This window comes from Pristiophorus japonicus, chromosome 8 (assembly GCF_044704955.1).
Source record: "Pristiophorus japonicus isolate sPriJap1 chromosome 8, sPriJap1.hap1, whole genome shotgun sequence".
In the NCBI taxonomy this organism is placed as follows: domain Eukaryota; kingdom Metazoa; phylum Chordata; class Chondrichthyes; family Pristiophoridae; genus Pristiophorus; species Pristiophorus japonicus.
Genome location: NC_091984.1, coordinates 198,336,822 through 198,359,435, shown reverse-complemented (window position 1 = coordinate 198,359,435; position 22,614 = coordinate 198,336,822). Strand labels below are relative to the sequence as shown.

Here is a 22,614-nt window from a genome sequence, read left to right as displayed (position 1 = left end):
TTTTTGTTGGGGAAGGGTGTCAACAGCTATGCAACAAAGGTGGGTAAATGGAGTTCAGGTGCAGATCAGCCATGATTTGATTGAATGGCGGAACATGCTCAAAGAGCCGAGTGGCCTATTCCTGTTCCTATGTTAGTTTATAGCAGAATATTTCATAATGAAAATGATTTGATTGTTGTTTCACTGCAAATGGAAGTGCAGGATTCACAGACTCTAGTTGGGGGAAAATGTAAAACATAGCTACAGTGTTGCCATAATAAAACTCCACTCTTGTTCTTTCCCCTTCCAGATCACCAGGATTTAATAATCTGTTGGCACAGTAAGGTTCCCAATCTAGTGATGGTCATGATGAAAGTTGCAGCAAGCCTATGATAGAATGGGAAAGCTTGAGTAGCACGTTCAAGGCTTGTGCTTTAATTAGCTCTTGGTCCCCGAGTCATTGTAACAGTGTCTGTCCACATTAAACAAAACATGGAGTACCCAAAAAGCAGAATGTGCAAAGTAATAATATCGGAGCATGCCATCTAAAAGGATATGTACAAGTGGCATTGTCTTAAAGAGCAGAAAATATCGTTCTTTCCCTCTGACATTTACTCGGACGATGATGGGCTGTGATCAATGCTGGCCAATCTTGATGTCATTGGAGCAGAGCTTCATGACGCTGCAGGGCAAATACTTGTACAAAATGCCTTTTGCCAAGTTAGCAAGGATTAGATTTTTATCTACCTATACCAGTACTATGCAGTCTCTAGAGGTTTCCTCAGAATCATAAGCCACAATTTAACTTTCTTTAAATTGAAGTATTTTCTCCCCACCCTGGGGTAAGCAGTAGCTTTTGTTTAACATCTATCATCCCTTTGAACAATTCAGAGATGTTTTCTAAATTTTATACATGATTTACTGTAGTATGAAGTGAATATTGTGGTTCAGCTTGGCTCAGTGGTGTTCCTGCCTTGTGAGTCAGAAGGTCATGGGTTCAAGCCCTACTGCAGGATTGAGCACATAACTGAGACTGACACTTCAGTGCAGTACTGAAGGAGTGTTGCATTGTCAGCTGTGTTATCTTTTGGAAAATACTTTAAACCAAGACCCTTTCTGCCTGCTCAGGTGGATATGAAAGATCCCACGACACTGGGGAGTTCTTCTGTTGTCGAGGCTTTTAGCTCATTGCTGTTTGTGGGCCCTTGTTATGTGTATATTGCCTGCCATGTTTGCTTACAGTTCATTGGCTATACAACACTTTGGGATGTCCTGACAATGTGAAAGATGCCACTTAAATGCAAATTCTACCTTTTTCTTTCTTTCATTGTAAATTGTAACTTTATAACTTTGCAAGTTGCCAGAAAAAAGCTGACTTTTTAAAAAAAAACATATCTAGTAGTTTGAAGCCTACTTAGACATTTTAGAATGGAACCTACATTGAAATCAATAAATCATTTATTAAAATATTGTATAATTTTTTTTTTGCTATTTACCTTTTTAATGAATACAATTATGCTAATGCACTTATGACCAGTAATTGTCATCATTTAAAAATTATACAGTGTAAATGATTGAGCAGAAAAGTATATTCGAGCAATTTTTTATTAAACCAAATAAATTGAGTCACTTTGTGGATGAATCTTTTTCTCTTGTCTGCATCATTATATTTGTAAGTCAATTGTCACATGTTTACAGACCAAAGATTGGGTGCATTTGAAGAGTAGTACATTTTATTAGATCTTCAAATATTTAGCAGATCTCCTGCAGCATTATTTGCAGGTTGAAGAAGTTAGGCTATGCAGAATGGCTAGGTGTGAATGCCACGCCAAGGCTTGGTATGAGGGTGAGCACCTAATTGAGATTGGGGTGTAAAGCACAGCTGGGTGCAGATTGGAGCACTTGTTTCTTAAATCAAGCTCAAGACTTGCGGAGGCCCTGCTCTTCTTCGTGAGCATGCTATGAATAGAGTTGCAGGTAATTTCTCCATTTTATTTCTCGGAGCATATGTTAATCCATTCCCTTAAGAATTCACAACATTTAAAGTAACACTAAATTATTAAAAACATTTATGTTGTGGTGGTTGAATCTTAGAAAATATTTTTTGCCACAATGTTATTCGGTAGAATTCTTCTTGGTAGAATGTGATTGGGAAGAATGCTTTTCTCCAATATAGTGGTAAATAATGAAAAGTAGAGAACAATCATTTGGGAGAAAAATACACCATTTGACCAATGACTGAGGTTAAGTGTTAGACTTGCTGGTCATGATGTGCGAGTGTGTGTGTGTGTGTGTGTGTGTATGTATATATATACACACACAGACACATACACACACACACAAAAAGTTAAAGATTTAGTTTAATTTTGAGGCTACAAGACATGTTTAAATGGATACAGTAGTAATAATGAGGGAAACATTTCCATGATTTACAAAAAAAATTTGGGAGGATGCATGCTACTTTTATTTTGTTTTTTCTCACCCCTTTCTTTCACCCTGCCCTTGGATGATCTCCTTGCCTTCATTTTCTCCTTCTGCCTCTCCCCTTTTTCTTTTTCTTCAATGATTTCATCAATTGCCGCACTTTATAACCTTTCCAGAAAGCCTGGATGGTAACAGCTGCTCGTGCCATGAGGTAGATTTGATGCTCCTTGGCCGCTTTTTCCTCTGCCTTTTTCTTTCTGTCTTCCACAATCTGAATATATTCTGATTCAAGTATGTTGATCTTTTGTTCGAGCTCAAAGAGCAAAACCATTTCATTGTTGTGTTTTGTAACGAGGTGTTCATATTCCTCCTGGTAGAACACACATTTTTAATACATTTTAGTAATCCATTGATATTAACACTGCATGGAGTACTTAGGGATTATGGAAACTAACAAATATTTTTACTGTATAGAAATGTAATCCCAGTGGCAAATGGGTATTTGATTCAAAGTCTATGTTAAATTGACGTTTGTTGATTTCTGCACCCCCACCCCATCGCTACCTTTCTCAACCAACATCAAAGGACAAAATAAGCTAGCGAGAGACATAAAAACAGATTGTTAAAGCTTCTATAGGTATGTAAAAAGGAAAAGATTAGCGGAAGTAAATGTGGATCCCTTACAGACTGAAACAGGAGAAATTATAACAGGGAATGAGGAAATGGCAGAGAAATTAAACAAATACTTTGTGTCTGTCTTTACAGAAGACCACAAAAAACCTCTCAGAAATAGTGGCGAACCAAGGGTCTAACGAGAATGAGGAACTGAAAGAAATAAGTATTCGTAAATAAAAAAAATAGTACTGGAGAAATTAATGGGACTGAAAGCCGATAAATCCCCTGGATCTGATGGGCTACATCCTAGGGTTTTGAAAGAAATGGCTATAGAGATAGTGCATGCATTGGTTGTCATCTTCCAAAACTCCATAGATTCTAGAACAGTTCCCACTGATTGGAAGGTAGCTAATGTAACCCTGATATTTAAGAAAGAAGGGAAAGGGAAAACAGACCAGTTAGCCTGACGGCAGTAGGGAAAATGCTACAGTCTATAACTAAGGACGTGGTAACAGGGCACTTAGAAAATAATAGATTGGGCAGAGTCAACGTGGGTTTATGAAAGGGAAATCATGTTTGACAAATCTGCTGTTTGAATTTGTAACTAGTAGAATAGATCTGGGGGAACCAGTGGATGTGGTGTACAGGGTATTTGGATTTTCAGAAGGTATTCACTAAGGTGCCACACAAGAGGTTATCAAACAAAATTAGGGCTCATGGGATTGGAGGCAATATACTAGCATGGATTGAAGATTGATTAATGGACAGAAAACAGAGTAGGAACAAACAGGTCATTTTAGGGTTGGCAGTCTGTAACTAGTGGGATGCCGGAAGGATTGGTGTTTGAGCCCCAGCTATTCACAATCTATATCAATGAGTTGGATGAGGGGACCAAATGTAATATATCCAAGTTTGCTGATGATACAAAGCTAGATGGGAATGTAAGTTGTGAGGAGGATGCAAAGATGCTTCAAGGGGATATAGACAGGCTAAGTGAGTGGGTAAGAACATGGCAAATGGAATATAATATGAGGTTATCCACTTTGGTAGGAAAAATAGAAAAGCAGAGTATTTTTTAAATGGTGATAGGTTGGGAAATGTTGGTGTTTCGAGGGACCTGGGTGTCCTTGTGCATGAATCACAAAGTTAATATGCAGGTACAGCAAACAATTAAGAAAGCAAATGGTATGTTGGCCTTTATTACAAGAATATAAGAGTAAAGACATCTTACTGCAATTATATAGAGCCTTGGTGAGACCACACCTGGAGTATTGTGTACAGTTTTGGTGTCCTTATTTAAGGAAGAATATACTTGCCATAGGGGGAGTGCAACGACGGTTCACCAGACAGATTCCTAAGATTGGGGGATTGTCCTAAGAGGAGAGATTGAGTGGACTAGGCCTATATTCTCTAGAGTTTAGAAGAATGAGAGGTAATCTCATTGAAACAGGGCTTGAAAGGTAGATGCAGGGAGAATGTTTCCTCTGCTGGGGACTCTAGAACCAGGGGTCACAGTCTCAGAATAAGGGGTTGGCCATTTAGGACTGAGATTAGGAGAGACTTCTTCACTCAGGGTTGTGAATCTTTGGAATTCTCTAACCCAGAGGGCTGTGGAGGCTCAGTCCTTGAGTATATTCAAGACAGAGATCGGTAGATTTTTGGATATTAAGAGAATCTAGGGATATGGGGATAATGCAGGAAAGTGGAGTTGAGGTAGATCAGCCATAATCATTTTGAATGGCAGAGCAGGCTCAAGGGGCCGAATGGCCGCCTCCTGCTCCTAATTCTTATGTTCTTGTGTAACATCTCCCATGAGTGACTATAGTTCCATACTTTAAAACCTGATCGGATGATTTTGTATTTAATCTTCCATTACAAATTTCTCTCACCATTCCTGATTAAGAGATTGGACATTGTTCTGCCAATCCCTCTGTATTGCAGGGTGCTCAGAGGTGCATAAGAGCACCCTGGTCTCCTGCTGATGAAGAGCTTTACCAGCAGCAACATCTTTTTACTTTGTTTCTGTGGTTAACTTTGTATTTGCTGAGTATGTTGGTGTTTTTGCAGGAAAAAGATGCATGTTGTAGTAATTTCTTTTCCTATTATGGCACAGATTATTGCAAGATCAAATGTTTAGTTGTGAAAATTCATACAAGCAATTCAGAGAAAATTTTTACTCTGCCATGCCAGTCAGTTATCTGCTTTGGTGCCAGTATTAATTATAGTGAAAGAATTGTCAAACTATTAATTAGATTTCTACTTTAACCTCTGCTGCCCATTTCTTCTTTCAAAAGTTGCATCCTTCCTACAAGATATTGAAGAACACTAACTTCATAGTTACTGTACAAAGAGAAAAGAGACCATTTCTTGGGGAGCTCTGCTGATCCTTTGCAATAATATATACCTGCTTTTCTTGTAGGTCAGCATCATACTTCTGGATCCAGTTTTCAATCTCTGTTTCAATTTTGAACTTTCGCTAAAATAAGCCATAAATATGGGATGTCAAATTCAGGCACCAAAAAAAGTCCAGATAACTAGAAAATAAGTTACAAAAGCAAAATGGTCTGACGAAGGGTCATCGACCTGAAACGTTAACTCTGTTTTTCTCTCCACAGATGCTGCCTGACCTGCTGAGTATTCCCAACATTTTCTATTTTTTATTATATTAGAAAGAGCTATATTGAGTCCTGTATGAATTATTGCTAAGCTGCTAACAGCAATCAATAATATTAAGTAACATAATAGTTTTCTGAATTAACTGGAAAATGCCCTACAGTATTGGTAATGCAAAATAAAAAGTGGTATTTTACTGATTGGTTTATCTTTAATATATTATAACTAGTTTTGATTCTCGTAAATAAAGTTATAACAGTAGTGGCAGTCACAGAAGTTCTTTATTTGAGGTCATGGTGGCAGTGATAGAATAGGCATCTATTTTCTTGAGTTTATTGTGACCACTGATTTTTGGAATTTGCATGGACAAGAAATTGAATGCATGGCAACTGCAACAGTGAAGAATTACAGAAAGGAAGAAATTAAATTGCATAAATTTATTGTAAGAACGTAAGTGTTGGAATATTTAAAAAGGACATGCAGATATACAATGGATGGCAGTCAAGTTTGCTTTGCCACCTACTTCAGCTGGGAGTTGAGCAGGATAGTGTGGGTCCTGAACTCTTTCACAGCTGGTGATCTCGAGTTGTTGGGTTTTTGCTGGTTTGGTTGATTTTTTTTTGATAATGCAAGAGCGTTAAATATCATTTGATAACTGGTTTAGTACTGAATCCTTGCAGATACAAAGGATTCAATTACTTTTTCTCTTGTTTTATTCTAAACCTCCTAACCAGAAATTATTTTTGTCTATATTTCTGGTTGTTGTATTTTTTAAATTTCAAATTTCTGGCTTTTGAAGTTTTTTTTTATTCAGGCTTTGTAAATATTGATAAGATATTTGGTGTTGATGTATAAGCTAGAAATACACCTAGAATTTTCCAAGCTGGTAAGTTATAGTTCCAACAATTTGCTGACTAGTTTCTCTCCTATGAGTGCTCGTGCCACTTTTAAATACTTTAAGAATTCATGTTATTCTGTACTAATTTGCATATTTTTTTATATACTCTAATGTTGTTCCATCCCTTGAGGATGTTAACTCTTTGTTGGAGTTTCATAGGCGCCAGTTGCCCTCCGACACCTCAAGCAAGCGACGAGTTATATGAGCATTGACGGTTGGTGTTGGGAGCTATTCAACTGCAGAGAGCATCACAACCTCAGACATGCACTTCCAGCAGGGGTCACAAAATAGTAATTAGGAGTAAGGATCCTGGCCTATTTTCCACTCCCTTCAGTTCAGCTGAAATCAGCTAACTCAACACATTTGGAGTTTAAACCTTCCCAGTTTGTATGGGCTCAGTGCTCACTGGCTCAATCCAAGCTACCATGGGAGAGCTTGTATTTTTTTTAAGCTTGAATTCTACATCTGCCCATCAGAAATAATTATGTATTTCCACAAAAATTAAACTCTGGCTGTGTTACTTATTTGATAATGAAAACTGGAGTATTTGACTATTGCAGTGTAAAACTGTACCTTTCTTAAAGCTAGCTCTTGCGTTCTGTGTTCTGTTATCGTGTTGTTCAACTGAATGCGAAGCTGAGATATTTCTTCATGGAATTTGGCAACTCTCCCTTCTGAATCTTTCTGGTCGGCTAGCTGTTGTTTTTCTGCATCTTGTTTAATCTGACGAATGTAATCTTCTGAGAAAAAGTCAAGCTGAACCAGGTTGTTTTTCAGCTTCCGAATGATCTCATTCTTCTTCAACATCTGGTCATGCAATTTAAAGTATTCACGAGGTTAAAGATAGTTATATTGAAAATATTTTTTTATTGTACTAAAATATTTTTTTAAACACAGCTGATTAAATATACCACTGAACGTAATATCCTATACTTTGGTTACCTCTGTATGGTAACCACACAGACTTAGTGTTCCAATTTCTCTCACACACTGATTTACAGTAACCTGTTTGCATATATAGCTACAGGGCTTGCGAATTTAAATTTAATTGCAGCTGGAAGACTGCAAGATACATTCTAATTTCCATTTTGAATGTTGCTCAGACTGCTGAAGTTAAGGTATTCGCCCGGAAAGCTGTTACATGAAATGGATTTAGAAAGTTTTGTTCTTTCTCAATTTTCTCCCATTATTTCTTTCCTGAAGGTGGTTACTTATATTTCACAGATGGTACCTTGATCAAGTATAATCATGTTATCTTCACCCCACACCCATATCCATGTATTTCCAACAGTCTCCACTCCCTGGTAAAGTTGGTTTTAGCAAACAGTCTCTTTGGCTGACATTGGCTAACACACTGCAGCTCAGGGATCAAGTCCAGAACATTCCTGTTTTCTATGGTTCAGTGCTACACAATGGGGTTATATAACTATTGAACTATAAGAATTCAAATTTAAGTTGCTAATGGTAACTTGCACATATATAGCTCCTTTTATGTAGAAAAATTTCCCAAAATGCTTCGGAAGCATAATGGAAAGTCCGAGCCAAAGGCGATATCAGAAGGAGTAACCGAAAACTTAGTCACAGAAGTAGGTTTAAAGGAGGAGTGTGAATGCAAGAGCATAGGGCCTAGACATATAAAGGCACAGCCACCAATGATGTGCAAGAAGAGGGGAGATGCATGAGAGGTTGTCTGAGGAATGAGAGTTGGGGTCGGAGAGATGTAGTGCTGGAGAAGATTAGAAATGGCGAGTGGCGTGGTATTGGAGATTTAAACTCGATGAAATTAACCCATCTCCCAGTCAATGTGCAACCTTTCCAAAAAACTGTCTGAAATTGATCATGAACTGACATCCTTACTTCGGCCATAAAGATGACTCATGTGACACTAGTACAGGAGGAGGCGAGTTGAAGTTAAAGTGCACGGTTGGTACAATTTGTAGAGTGTGCTTTATTGTGCACATAACGCATGCTTTATAAGAAGATAAGAAATAGAAGTAGGCCATAAGGCCTCTCGAGCCTGCTCTCCATTCAATAAGATCATGGCTGATCTGATCATGGACTCAGCTCCACTTCTCCGCCCGCTCCTCATAACCCCTCATCCCTCCCATCGCTCAAGAAACTCTCTATTTCAGTCTTAAATTTATTTAATGTCCCAGCTTCCACAGCTCTCTGAGGCAGCGAATTCCACAGATTCACAACCCGGAGAAGAAATTTCTCCTCATCTCAGTTCTAAATGGGCGGCCCCTTATTCTAAGAACATGCCCCCTAGTTCTAGTCTCCCCCATCAGTGGAAACATCGTCTCTGCATCCACCTTGTCAAGCCTGAGATTAGTGCAAAAAGTAAAAATGTTCAATTCGATAACTCGTTGAGCACGATCTACCAACAAAATATAATTGTAATTGAAATTAGTTTTTGCTTAAATTGTTCATAGCAGAGATTCATTCTTGCTAAACAGTGGTGATAGAAATTTGGTGAGTGTGGGTGAGTAGCACAAGATAGTATGTTATCAAACTGAAATTTAACCTAATTTTCTTACTTTGACTGTTAGCTGCTACTGACTTTTAATCAATGCAAGTGGATCCCTGACTGGGTATTACTTATTGTGGCTGGCAATTGACTGTAACTAGTGTGTTAAGAAGAGGAGCCAGCCACCGCAGGGAACAGCACGAGACGTCCTGAGAGGGCGACGAAATCGAAGTGTGACGTCACTGGAACTCTGGTAGCTGATTGGCTGCATTTCTCAAAGCGAGGTCGGGGCCCAGGAGCAGGGAGGTCGTGTAAGAATTCTGCGAAAACATCGACAGCAAAAGCATATATTTTTGGAACTTAAAGTTTTGGACATTGCTTGATCGTATCTGTTACTGCACAAGGACAGGCAGCCTAAAGTGGGACAGGTCCAAACATGTCCCACAGAAATACACATCAGGTGGACATGAATCAATGGCTGAAATGGCAGGAAGATGGTTGATGGACGGGACCCTTTGTCATGTAATCAGTGAGAGACCAACAAGATTGATCAGTACTCAAGACACAAAGGAAGCTCTTCGACCAGCCAGACTTGCTGGAGCCTTATCGAGGAAACAGGCCAGTCACAAAGGAACAGGCCGAAGACATGATTTTTGCTGTCTCAGTTGTACTGCCTCAGGCAAAGGACAGTTGAACTTTCGGCACGAGAAGCAGCATTTTTGGAGGTATAAGAGTGGCAGGTTTCGGCTGCCTACTCTCTCACCTCTTTGACGCTTATCGCTTCGTTCAACGCACAAGGACTGAGCACTCTGTCTGGGACGGAGAGAAGAAACACCATCTACGAGCAAAGAGAGCCTCGCTATTTCGACTGGGAAACTGACCTTAAGACTGGACTTGAATATCACAGATTGGTACAGAACCAGAAGATACGCCTCATCGGAAGAAGCAGCGAGTAAGCCAGAGGGGTAACTGATGAGCATTTATCCCAGCCCACACATCTTTAAGACCACCACATAGTGTGAAAGGGTGTCGTGTGTCCCAACCAAGCCTTGGGGGTTTTAGTGGGGAGGTTTTTGCAAGGATCATAAGCGTACGCACAATTCTGTTGGAAAGATTCGATGGTGCACTTTTGAATCCGAGCAGGGGTGTTTTAGACGTGGGTACTTTGTGTTAGGGGCCTGTTCAGACGAGCCAGGGTTGTGTGTTGTACTGTGTTTGTTTGTTTTACACTGCGTGGGTGTGTTTTACTGGGTGCAAGTGTGTGCTTTGACGTAAATAAAAGCATTGTGATGGTTGAGACCGAAAGATCTGGCTATAACTGTATTTCTGTTCAGCACTATATAATTCCAGTGTCTAGAACTGTAGTAAGGGGAGGTGATTCAAAACCACCAAGGGCAAAACCACTTACAGGACCTGGTGACCACGGCAGGACATCGGTATTTGAGTGAACAGTTATGGAAGATCTCAAGGTCAAGAGATTGGCAATAGGGGAGAGGATTTCCTCGTATGGGTATTCGTTAAAGTTAATGTAACACAGCAGTGGATGTTAGACCTGTTGCGGGTTGAGAGTCCTGAGGACAAAGCCGCTGAGTGGACAGGGAGTAAGGAGCACAAAAAGGCAAAAGAAAAGGCCATTTGGCTCCTGTGTTTGCAGAAGCAAGTCCAGCTGCTCAGGGAGCAGGTTGGTAAGCTTAAGGCAGAGCTCCAGGAGTCCGAGGAGCAGTCAGCCACAAGGGTCACAGTGAAGAACAGATTAGTGGATGAATTACGCGAGGAAAGGCAGGAAAGGTGTACTCAGGAGGAAACCTCCCGTAACACAGGAGAGTACCTGCAATGCCAAGTCACCAAGGCCAAGCTCAATGAGCCGGCTGTACGGGAGGAGAACGCCCGCTTAACGGGTAAAGTTGATGGGTTGGGGGGCAATTGAGAAATATTAAGACAGTTTACAGGGTAACTAGCAGTTGGGGGTTTGAGAGTGGGAATCGCGGGCCTTGCCAAGAAAAAATCCAATGCTTGACTCGAGCTCTATCCAAAGCCATGGTTTGCTTGATGGCCCCGGGAGAAGTTCGGGTGGACTGGGAAGAGGAGGGAAAAGATAGCAAGGATTGAGGCAGGTAGGGTCGTCCGACCACTGCTTGAAGCGCCAAAGCGACCGATATGGCCCATACGGCAGCAGAAGTTCGGCCCGCCCATAGACGGCGCGGGTCAGGGCGCGCTGCAAAGCAATTTTGTGGTTCCGTTCACCATCCCGCAGCTGCAGAATATGATGTCGGGGTGCCCAAGTTAAAGAAAGAAGGGGACCCCTCAGTTCACTTCACCGAGGTGGACCAGGTTGGAGAGATTAACGTGTAGTGAGGCCGAGACTCACAATCTGTTGCTGTTTTCCTTGGATGGGAAATTGTCCGCCGAGACCAAATGGGGACAGGGGACAATGGCCAGCTTAAAGGAGGAAATCCTGAGAGCCATGGGTCACACCCAGGGTAATCCATTCTCTAGGGTAGAGAGGACATTGCAACTGGCGGCGGAAGCACCTCAAGCATTCGCGGACAGCTCTGGCCTGTCTACGAAATGGCCACGGGTGGGGTGCTCGACAGAGCACGGTTGCGGGGGGGGCCGAGAAACCGTTGACTCAGTTTGCCACGAATAAGGATGAAAGCGGAGGCCTAGTTTGACTCCGAGGACCTCGCGAAATACAGAGGCCGGAGTGCTGCGTCACATGAGCCTGACTTTTAAAACCGGCTCAGAGGAGGAAGTCAAACCAAGTAAGGGCAAGGTATACGAAGTGAAGGCCAGTGAGGCGAGTAAAAAGGAATGGCGTCAGGAAGGGGTTAGCGCAGGGAAGGCTAGGACGTTGTTTCAGGTGTGGGAAGACGGGGCACTGGAGGAGAGACTGCCCAGCCCCGAGAAGGAGGCAAGGCAAAAGGGATCCTCCAGTGCCTAAGACGAAACCTGTCGAAGTGAAGGGACCGACCGTGGAACAATTTGATGTTCTGGTGGCTGCCCTTTGCTCAGTTTTTGTGCCAGAGCAGGGAAGTGTAGACACTGCCGTGAGCAGGGAAATCCCGACTGCTCCGGTAATACCACCACCCTGACTCGCACGCACCTAGCCTGAGTACTTGTGTTCGCTCACGTACGATGAATGGAGTAGACCATGCGTGAGGATGGGGGTGGAGAAGGTAGAGGGGAAGTACTTGGTGGACACCGGAGCTTCGAGCATGGTGATCCATACGAGTAACCCGACAAATTCACTCTGGTCCAGCAAGGTTCCATTCAATCTCGTGGGGTTCACCAGGAACGAGCAGGCGGGAGCGATGTCCAGGCCGTTAGCCATAGATTTAGGATCCCTCCACACCAGGTGGGAATGCGTCCTCATAAAGTGGGAACAGTCAGGGTCAGGAGTCCTATGGGCTGAGTTTATGTTAGCCCATGGATTATAGTGGATTTGAGGAATCACTGCCTTTGGGATCCGATAAGGAGAAAGAAGTTGTAGTGATCCCAAGGAAAGGGGAAGGAAAAGGCAACATGTGTACCATGAAGCCGAAGGGGAGTTACGACCGAGAGCAATTGGTCAATACTACCCGGCCAAGTACCAGGCGTACGTGCGGGACAACCTCGCATCGTTCGCTACACACAAGCATGGCTGTGGTAGGGTGATGGGGGTGGAAGTTAGAGTACAAGGGGACCCCATGTCACGGCCACAGAAGCAGTACAGTTTCCCCAGAGAAGCAGAGGACGACTTGGAGACGGCACGGGATCCCTGGTGGCACAGGAAGTGTTGAGGCCTATAGCCACACACGTGAACTTGCCACTTTGGCCGGTTAGGAAACTGGACCAGTCATGGAGAGCCACCGTGGACTATCGGGTGCTCAACAAATACATCCCAGCCTGCGCGCCCACAGTTGTGGCCGTAGCTGATCTGATAGGGAGTATTCCAGTAACTGCAACCACATTTACGGTGCTGGACATTTCAAACGGGTTTTGGTCGATTCCCCTGAAATGGGAAGACTAGTACAAGTTTGCCTTCACTTTTAAGGGGCAGCAGTATACATGGACATGCCTTCCCCAGAGATTTCATAACAGCCCCTCCATATTCCACCAATGAATGGCAGACGCCTTAAAGGGTTTCAGCAGACCCCAGCAGTTGGTGCAGTATGTGGACGATTTGCTTTTGTTCTCCGAAGAGGAGGAGGAGCATGGTCCGCTGCTGGAGCTGCTGAGAGAGACAGGGTTCAAGGTCAATCCTAAGAAAGCTCAGATCGGTCAGAGGGAAGTAAAATTCCTCAGACTGACCGTGAGGGCTCGGGAAAGGGCTATAGACGAGGCCAAACCGAAGGCGGTACAGGAGTTACCATCCCTACGATTGTGACCGGGGTGAGATCTTTCCTGGGGCTCACGGAGTACTGCAGTGATTTCATTGAGGATTACGCCGCCATGGCAGCCCCTCTGCTTCAGCTCCTCTGCATGGGAGTGAGATGGGGACTGCACGGCAGCGTTTAATCGCCTCAAGGCAGACCTGCAGACGGCACCCGCATTAGGGGCGATTAATGGTGGGGTGGACTTCTTTTTGGAAGTAGCAGCAAGCGGGGACAGTTTGAGCGCAGTGCTGATCCAGGAGCGGCACGGCAAACTGAGGCCCGTGGTGTACTCGTCAAGAGTCCTGAAGGATGTAGAACGGGATATTTCAATTGCGAGAGGCATTTCCTAGCCACGCATTGGGCTGTAAAGCACTCTCAGCTCTTTACGGGATCATCCCTGATTGTTCTACTAACCCACCATACCCCCACTCAGATGATATTAGATGGGAGGATAAAGGACGACACGGATAGCAGTGCTCCCATTGCCCGCTGGACTTTATTGCTCTCTCAAATGCATCTGAGAGTGCAAGGCCTGAGTGAGTTGGCCGGCAACATGATCTAGAAACATAGAAACATAGAAAATAGGTGCAGGAGTAGGCCATTCGGCCCTTCTAGCCTGCACCGCCATTCAATGAGTTCATGGCTGAACATGCAACTTCAGTACCCCATTCCTGCTTTCTCACCATACCCCTTGATTCCCCTACCCAGGGACGGCCCACAAGTGTATGGTGGAAGGGGTATAGGATGTGGACGTAGGATTCCGGGCCAGGTTACACCCAACGGGCTGCGAGATCTACATCGACGGGTCTAGTTCGGTAGTGAACAGGGAGCGTTTCACCGGGTGCGGCATTTATGACCCTACGGCTGGGATAGCAAGGGCCATTAAACTCTCTAGCACCCTGAGCGTCCAGCACGCTGAACTGTCGGCAGTGGTGTATGTCATTACCCACACCGACGAGCTCCCCATACACCATCTGCTCGGATTCCATGTTTACGTGCAATCTGGGCTCGTCGCGGTTTCACATCCGCAGACGGGAAAGCCCTTAGCAACAGCACCGTTGCTGTGAAAGGTCTTGGAGGCCACAGGGACCCGGGATGTCATTACATCCACAAAGTAAAGGCTCACTCTAAGACAGAGCCCAGAGGGGAAGGCAACCAAAGGGCAGACATATTAACAAAGGAGGGAGCCAGGGAATGAGTTTTTTAGGATCCATATGGATCCAGCCCAGTAGCAGTGATCCGGGACAAAGTGGGGACATCAGGGAGTTAAGGGGTAGCATTGGCCCAGGACTTGAGGCAAGTCTAGACACAGGACCCCGTCCTCAAGGTCATCCTGGGCGAGAAGGTCGAAGGTCCGTTCGGGGTAGCGGACATCACCGTAAAGGAGGGAGATCGGTGGAGACGCACCAAAGGGAATTCCTCGAGTTGGTCCACGGCGGCCCAGAAGCGGGACGCCCAGGAGCGGATCACCCGTGGCCAGAGACTACCTGGCAAAGGGTAGAACAGGCAGGGTGGTGCCGCACTGAGGGAGGATGACTGCGATTTTTGCGCAGACTATTTGGTGTGTGCGGCGAACAATCCCGATCCGCAACGTAGGAAGGTTCCCATGGAGCACACAAAAAGGGTAGAGGGACCATGGTAGTCGGTACAGGTCGATTACATCGGGCCACTGCCCACCACAAAGGGGGTTACAAGTACTGTTTGGTCCTAGTAGACGTGTTCTCCAAGTGGGTGGAAGCCTTCCCGTGCCGATCAGCCACGGCATCGGCGACGGCAAGGATTTTGGTAAGGGAAGTATTCTCCAGGTGGGGACTGCCACAGATCATGGAGTCCGAACAAGGGAGTCACTTTACGGGGCAAGTCATGCAGGCCACCTTGAAGGTTCTGGGGATAGAGGGTAAATGGCATGTGGGTCACAACCCACAGTTGTCGGGGGTTGTGGAGCGACTTAATCGGACCATCAAAGAAAGTCTGCGGAAGGAAACACGGCCATCCCCGAAAAGATGGGATGAGGTCCTGCCGTTAGTTTTGATGGAGGTCTGAGCCAGCCTCTCCAAGAGCACTGGGTACTCCCTGCATGAGCTCATGACTGGGAGGGTCATACGCACGCCCACCTATGTTCTGGCACCGGTTCTCAACGAAGGTCAAGTGAGAGAAGTAAACCGGGATAAGTTTGTCAAGAATCTGTACGAGAGGTTGAAGCAGATTCAATGGCATCAGCCAGTAACAAGGGGAAGCAGCATCGGAGTAATCGGTTGCTGCTCGAACCCCAGAGAATGCACGAGTGGAAGGTAGGGGACCAGCTGATGGTCCGAAACTACGCTCGTGTAGGGACGTTTGAGCCACTGTATATGGGACCTTACAGTATAGTGGATAAGGCAAGCCCCATGGTTTACGCAGTTAAACTTCCAAGGCGCACAAAGTAGTACCACGTGAACCAGTGTAAGTTGGTTAACCCGAGGGAAAGGGTAAGGAAAGGAAAGAAACACCAAAGCGCTGGTGGACCCGGGGGGTCCCAAACTTTCTCCCATAGTTTGGGACAGCAAGGATCCCGTGGTAGGGGCTGTAAGAAGGAGCAGCAGGATCACATGGCTAACAGCGCCATGGACGTCTCCTTACACACCGACCAGGAGCCATAAAAGGCCCAGGCAAGAGGCGTCCTAGCGGGGCCACCCGGCAACACCAGTGGTATTGTACATAGTTTTCTTTTAAACTGTTTTGGTTAGTTGTAATGAAGCCAGACCCGTGGAGGGAAACCCACTCACAGCAAGGTGCTTGTTAGTTTTGTTTTGCAGGAAGCCGAGAACGGAATGGAGACAGCCCTGAGACTGAGCCTGATTTGGATGTTGGACGCAACAGGGCACAGCAGGAGAGGAGACACCAAATTGTCCTTCCTCTACGGCTGTACTGGACCCACCATGACACGGGGGTAGGACAGGGGACACGGATGGGATGGCAGCCTACTTCCACGAGGGAAGGTGGCCAGGGTGGCTGGGGTCGAATTCGACAATACTCCAGTCATGCCGGGTTCACATATGGGGAGGCTTCCATACCGGGTCCCAGACTGAAGGTCACAGCTACACGGGTTAGAGTGACTGAGGGCAAGCGCGTATACTTAAAGTGCAAGGGACATATTCCCCTGGGAAGGTGGTGGTGGCTCAGGAAATTGAGTCAGCACACAGGGAACCAGACAGTGGAATAGAAACATAGAAAATAGGTACAGGAGTAGGCCATTCGGCCCTTTGAGCCTGCACCACCATTCAATATGAACATGGCTGATCATGCAACTTCAGTACCCCATTCCTGCTTTCTCTCCATACCCCTTGATCTCTTTAGCCATAAGGGCCATATCTAACTCCCTTTTGAATACATCTAACGAACTGGCATCAACAACTTTCTGTGGTGGAGAATTCCACAGGTTCAAAATTCTGAGTGAAGAAGTTTCTCCTCATCTCGGTCCTAAATGGCTTACCCCTTATCCTTAGACTGTGACCCCTGGTTCTGGACTTCCCCAACATTGGGAACATTCTTCCTGCATCTAACCTGTTCAATTCCGTCAGAATTTTATATGTTTCTATGAGATCCCCTCTCATTCTTCTAAATTCCAGTGAATATAAGCCTAGTCGATCCAGTCTTTCTTCATATGTCAGTCCTGCCATCCCGGGAATCAGTCTGGTGAACCTTCGCTGCATTCCCTCAATAGCAAGAATGTCCTTCCTCAGATTAGGAGACCAAAACTGTACACAATATTCAAGGTGTGGCCTCACCAAGGCCCTGTACAACTGCAGTAAGACCTCCCTGCTCCGATACTCAAATCCTCTCGCTATGAAGGCCAACATGCCATTTGCCTTCTTCACTACCTGCATGCCAACTTTAAATGACTGATGTACCATGACACCCAGGTCTCGTTGCACCTCCCCTTTTCCTAATCTGTCATCATTGAGATAATATTCTGCTACCAAGGGAGCCACTTTACGGGGCAAGTCATGCAGTTTTTGCCACCAAAGTGGATAACCTCACATTTATCTACATTATACTGCATCTGCCATGCATTTGCCCACTCACCTAACCTGTCCAAGTCACCCTGTAGCCTCTTGGCATCCTCCTCACAGCTCACACTGCCACCCAGCTTAGTGTCATCTGCAAACTTGGAGATAGTACATTCAATTCCTTCGTCTAAATCATTAATGTATATTGTAAATAGCTGGGGTCCCAGCACTGAACCTTGCGGTACCCCACTAGTCACTGCCTGCCATTCTGAAAAGGACCCGTTTATTCCCACTCTTTGCTTCCTATCTGCCAACCAATTCTCTATCCACATCAATACATTACCCACACTACCATGTGCTTTAATTTAGCACACTAATCTCTTGTGTGGGACCTTGTCAAAAGCCTTTTGAAAATCCAAATACACCACATCCACGGGTTCTCCCTTGTCCACTCTACTAGTTACATCTCAAAAAACTCTAGAAGATTTGTCAAGCATGATTTCCCTTTTATAAATCCATGCTGACTTGGACCGATCCTATTACTGCTTTCTGAATGCACTACTATTGCATCTTTAATAATTGATTCCAACATTTTCCCCACTACCAATGTCAGGCTAACCGGTCTATAATTCCCTGTTTTCTCTCTTCCTCCTTTTTTAAAAAGTGGGGTTACATTAGCTACCCTCCAATCCATAGGAACTGATCCAGAGTCTATAAATGTTGGAAAATGACCACCAATACATCCACTATTTCTAGGGCCTCCATAATTAGCACCTGTGAAGAGACGCTCGGTCACTCGACTAGGAAACACCAAGCCTGGATCGACGAGAACGATCAAGAGATCCAAGAACTAATAAGCCGCAAGTGCAAAGCATTCTTAAACTGGAAACAGCAACACAACTCGAAACCAAGAAAGCAGCTCTGCAGACGTCTGAAGGCCAAGGTCCAACAAAAAACTCGCAATCTAAAAACAGATGGTGGGTGGAGAAAGAGTAGGAGATCCAGTAGCTAGCCGAAAACCATGACGTCCGTGGATTCTTTAGCGCAGTCAAGAACACCTACAGTCTAAGCACCCAAGGTCTTACCCACTGCGTGTCAAGAACGGAGAAGTACTCAACAAAGACAGAGAGGCAGTCAGTGCCCACTGGAAGGAGCAATTTGAAGATCTCCTTAACCGAGACTCTGTCTTCGACGCAAGTGTCCTTGACTCCATCCCGCAGCATGCTACCCGCCAGCACCTCGGGACAACCCCAGCCTGGCATGAGATTGAAAAGACAACCGAAGAACAACAGGCCTCAGGAGCATATGGAATCCCCGCCGAGGCACTAAAGCATAGCGGAGAAGTACTATTAGCGCTAATACATGAATTCATTTCTATTATTTGGAAGGAGAGCATGCCAGGGGATCTCAGAGATGCCGTAATCGTGACCATCTTCAAGAAAGGTGAGAAGTCTGATTGCAGTAATTACAGAGGAGTTTCTCTACTGTCTGCCATAGGGAAAGTGATCGCAAGAATCCTCTTCAATTGCCTTCGCCCAGTGGCCGAAGAGCTCCTCCCAGAGTCACACTGCGGGTTCCACCCACTAAGGTGCACAATGGTCATAATCTTCAGCGCCCGTCAAATACAAGACAAATGCAGGGAACAGCACCATTCACTGTACATAGTCTTTAACCTTAGAAAGGCTTTCGACACTGTCAACCGAGATGGATTATGGAGTGCCCTCCTCAAATTCGGATGCCCTCAAAAATATGTCACCATCCTCCGCCTGCTGCATGATGACATGTAAGCTATGATCTTGACCAACGGACCCACCACAACCCAATTCACATACGGACTTGGGTCAAGCAAGGCTGTGTCATCGCACCAATATTCTTCTTGATCTTCCTTGCCGCAATGCTCCATCTCATCCTCAGTAAGCTCCCCGCTGGGATGGAACTAATCTACAGAACAAACGGGAAACTATTCAACCTCCGTCGCCTCCAGTCCAGATCCAAGGTCGTCCCATCCTCTGTCACTGAATTACACTATGCAGACGACGCTTGCGTCTGCACACACTTGGAGGTCGAACTCCAAACCATCGTAAACACCTTCACCAAATCATACAAGAGCATAGGCCTTATCCTAAACATCTGTAAGACAAAGATCCTCCACCAACCTGTCCCCGTCACACAGTACTGTCCCCCAATTATCAAAATCTACGACGAGGCCTTGGACAATGTGGACCATTTTCCATACCTCGGTGCCCACTGTCAACAAGGCAGACGTTGATGACGAAGTCCAACACCGCCTTCAGTGTGCCAGTACAGCCTTCGGTCGCCTGAGGAAAAGTGTGTTTGAAGACCAGGACCTCAAACCCAGAACCAAGCTCATGGATTACAGAGCAGTAGTGATACCCACCCTCCTATATGCTTCAGAGACATGGACCAATGTACAGGAGGCACATCAAAGCATTGGAGAAGTACTACCAACCCTGCCTCTGCAAAATCCTGCAAATCCATTAGCAGGATAGGTGCACCAACGTCAGTGTTCTCGCTCATGCCAACATCCCTAGCATCGAAGCACTAACCACGCTTGATCAGCTCCGATGGATGGGACACATTATCCGCATGCCTGATACGAGACTCCCAAAACAAGCACTCTACTTGGAGCTTCGACACGGCAAGAGAGCCCAAGGTGGGTAGAAGAAACCCTCAAGATCAAGGACACCCTCAAAGCCTCCTTGAAAAAGTGCAACATCTCCACTGACACCTGGGAATCACTGTCCCAAGACGGCTCAAAGTGAATAAGAAGCATCCGGGAAGGCGCCGAACACCTCGAGTCTCTTCGCTGGGAGCAAGCGGAAGCCAAGCGCAAACAGCGGAAGGAGCGCACAACAACCCAAACACCCCAGCCACATGCCCCTCCAACCACCGTCAGCCCCACCTATGACAGATATTGTAGGTCCCGCACTGGACTCATCAGTAACCTGAGAACTCATTTTTAGTGTGGAAGCTAGTGATCCTCGGTTCCGAGGGACTGCCTAAGAAGAAGAAAATATATTATAGGAATATCTGCTAAAGCACAGAGCTGGGTGAATCTGCTAAATGGAGTGGTTTGCTAAACAGAGTTACAATGGGAATTTGGCAGAGAGTGAGAATTTGGCAGAGAGTGGGAAGGAGGTGCTAAGTAATTTAAACCAAGGGACAGCTGTAAATATATAAAAATCAGAGCAAATAATTAGATCCAAGAGGATGAAATTAAAATTAACTAAGAACATAAGAAATAGGAGCAGGAGTAGGCCCTCGAGCCTGCTCCGCCATTCAATAAGATCATGGCTGATCTGATACTGGCCTCAACTCCACTTCCCCGCCCATTTCCCATGACCCTTGATTCCCTTATCATTCAAAAATCTCTCTATCTCCACCTTAAATGTATTCAAAGACCCAGCCTCCACAGCTCTCTGGAGTAGAGAATTCCAAATATTCACGACCCTCTGAGAAGAAATGCCTCCTCATTTCTGTTTTAAATGGGCGACCACTTATTCTGAAACTATGCCCCCTAATTCTAGATTCCCCCATGAGGGGAAACATCCTCTATGCATCTACCCTTGTCAAGCCCCCTCAGAATCTTATGTGTTTCAATTCTCATTCTTCTAAACTCCAATGAGTATAGTCCCAACCTACTCAACCTTTCTTCATATGACAACCCCTTCATCTCAGAAATCAACCTAGTGAACCTTCTCTGAACTGCCTCCAATGCAAGTATATTCTTCCTTAAATAAGGAGACCAAAACTGTACATAGTACTCCAGGTGTGGTCTTACCAACGCCCTGTATAGTTGGAGCAGGACTTCCCTACTTTTATACTCCATCCCCTTTGCAATAAAGGCCAGCATTCCATTTGCCTTCTTGATTACTTGCTTTACCTGAATGCTAACTTTTTGCGTTTCATGCACAAGAACCCCCAGATCCCTCTGTACTACAGTATTTTGTAATCGCTCCCCATTTAAATAATAATTAGCTTTTTTATTTTTCTTATCACAGTGGATAACCTCACATTTTCCCACATTATACTCCATTGGCCAAATTTTTGCCCACTCACTGAGCCTATCTATATCCCTTTGCAGATTATTTGAGTCATCCTCACAACTTGTTTTCCCACCTATCTTTGTATCATCAACAAATTTGGCTACATTACACTCGGTCCCCTCATCCAAGACATTAATATAAATTGTAAATAGTTGAGGCCTCAGCACTGATCCTTGTGGCACCCCACTAGTTACAGTTTGCCAACCTGAAAATGACCCATTTATCCCAACTCTGTTTTCTGTTAGTTCGCCAATCCTCTATCGACACTAATATATTACCCCAAACCCCGTGAGCTTTTATCTTGTGCAGTCACCTTTTGTTTGGCACCTTATCGAATGCTGTCTGGAAATCCAAATATACAACATCAACTGGTTCTCCTTTATCCACTCTGCTCATTACATCTGCAAAGAACACCAGCAGATTTGTCAAACATGATTTCCCTTTCATAAAACCATGCTGACTCTGCTTGACTGCATTCTGATTTTCTAAATGTCTTGCTACTACTTCCTTAATGATTGACTCCAGCATTTTCCCAATGACAGGCGTTAGGCTAACTGATCTATAGTTTCCTGCTTTCTGTCTCCCTCCTTTCTTAAATAGAGGTGTTAGATTTGCGGTTTTCCAGTCCGCTGGGCCCTCTCCAGAATTCAGGGAATTTTGGTAGATTACAACCAATGCATCCACTATCTCTGCAGCCACTTCTTTTAAGAGCCCAGGATGCATGCCATCAGATCCAGGGGACTTGTCCACCTTTAGTCCCATTAGTTTACCTAGTACTTTATCTCTAGTGATAATGATTGTTTTAAGTCCCCCCGCCCCCCTGCAATAGTTCCTTGATTATCAATTATTGAGATGCATTTAGTGTCTTCTATCGGGAAGACCGATACAAAATATTTGTTTAAAGTCTCTGCCATTTCTCTGTTTTCCATTATTAATTCTCCAGTCCCATCCTCTTAAGGGACCAACATTTACTTTAGCTACTCGTTTCCTTTTTATATACCTGTAGAAGCTCTTACTGTCTGTTTTTATATTTCTTGCTAGTCTACTCTCATATGCTATCTTCTCTGTCTTTCTCATTTTTTTAATCATCCTTTGCTGGTTTCTAAAAATTTCCCAATCCTCTGGCCTTCCAGTGTCCTTCATAACATTGTATGCCTTCATTTACTTCCTTAGTTAGCCAGGGATGGTTCATCCATCTCTTAGCATC

At 44.7% G+C, this 22,614-nt stretch overlaps 1 protein-coding gene across 3 annotated transcripts in view; it reads right to left on the bottom strand.

The window, feature by feature from the left end:
• Positions 1–1,570: 1,570 nt before the first annotated feature.
• Positions 1,571–22,614, bottom strand: part of iqcd (IQ motif containing D) — a 46,386-nt gene continuing 25,342 nt past the window's right edge. For all 3 annotated transcript variants that reach the window (XM_070887733.1, XM_070887736.1, XM_070887735.1), the window contains exons 3-5: positions 7,103–7,336; positions 5,423–5,494; positions 1,571–2,773 (exon numbers count right to left, since the gene is read on the bottom strand). In XM_070887733.1, coding sequence (XP_070743834.1) covers positions 2,501–2,773; positions 5,423–5,494; positions 7,103–7,336 — 579 coding nt within the window. In that variant the 3' untranslated portion in view covers positions 1,571–2,500. The remainder of the gene's footprint in view (positions 2,774–5,422; positions 5,495–7,102; positions 7,337–22,614) is intronic.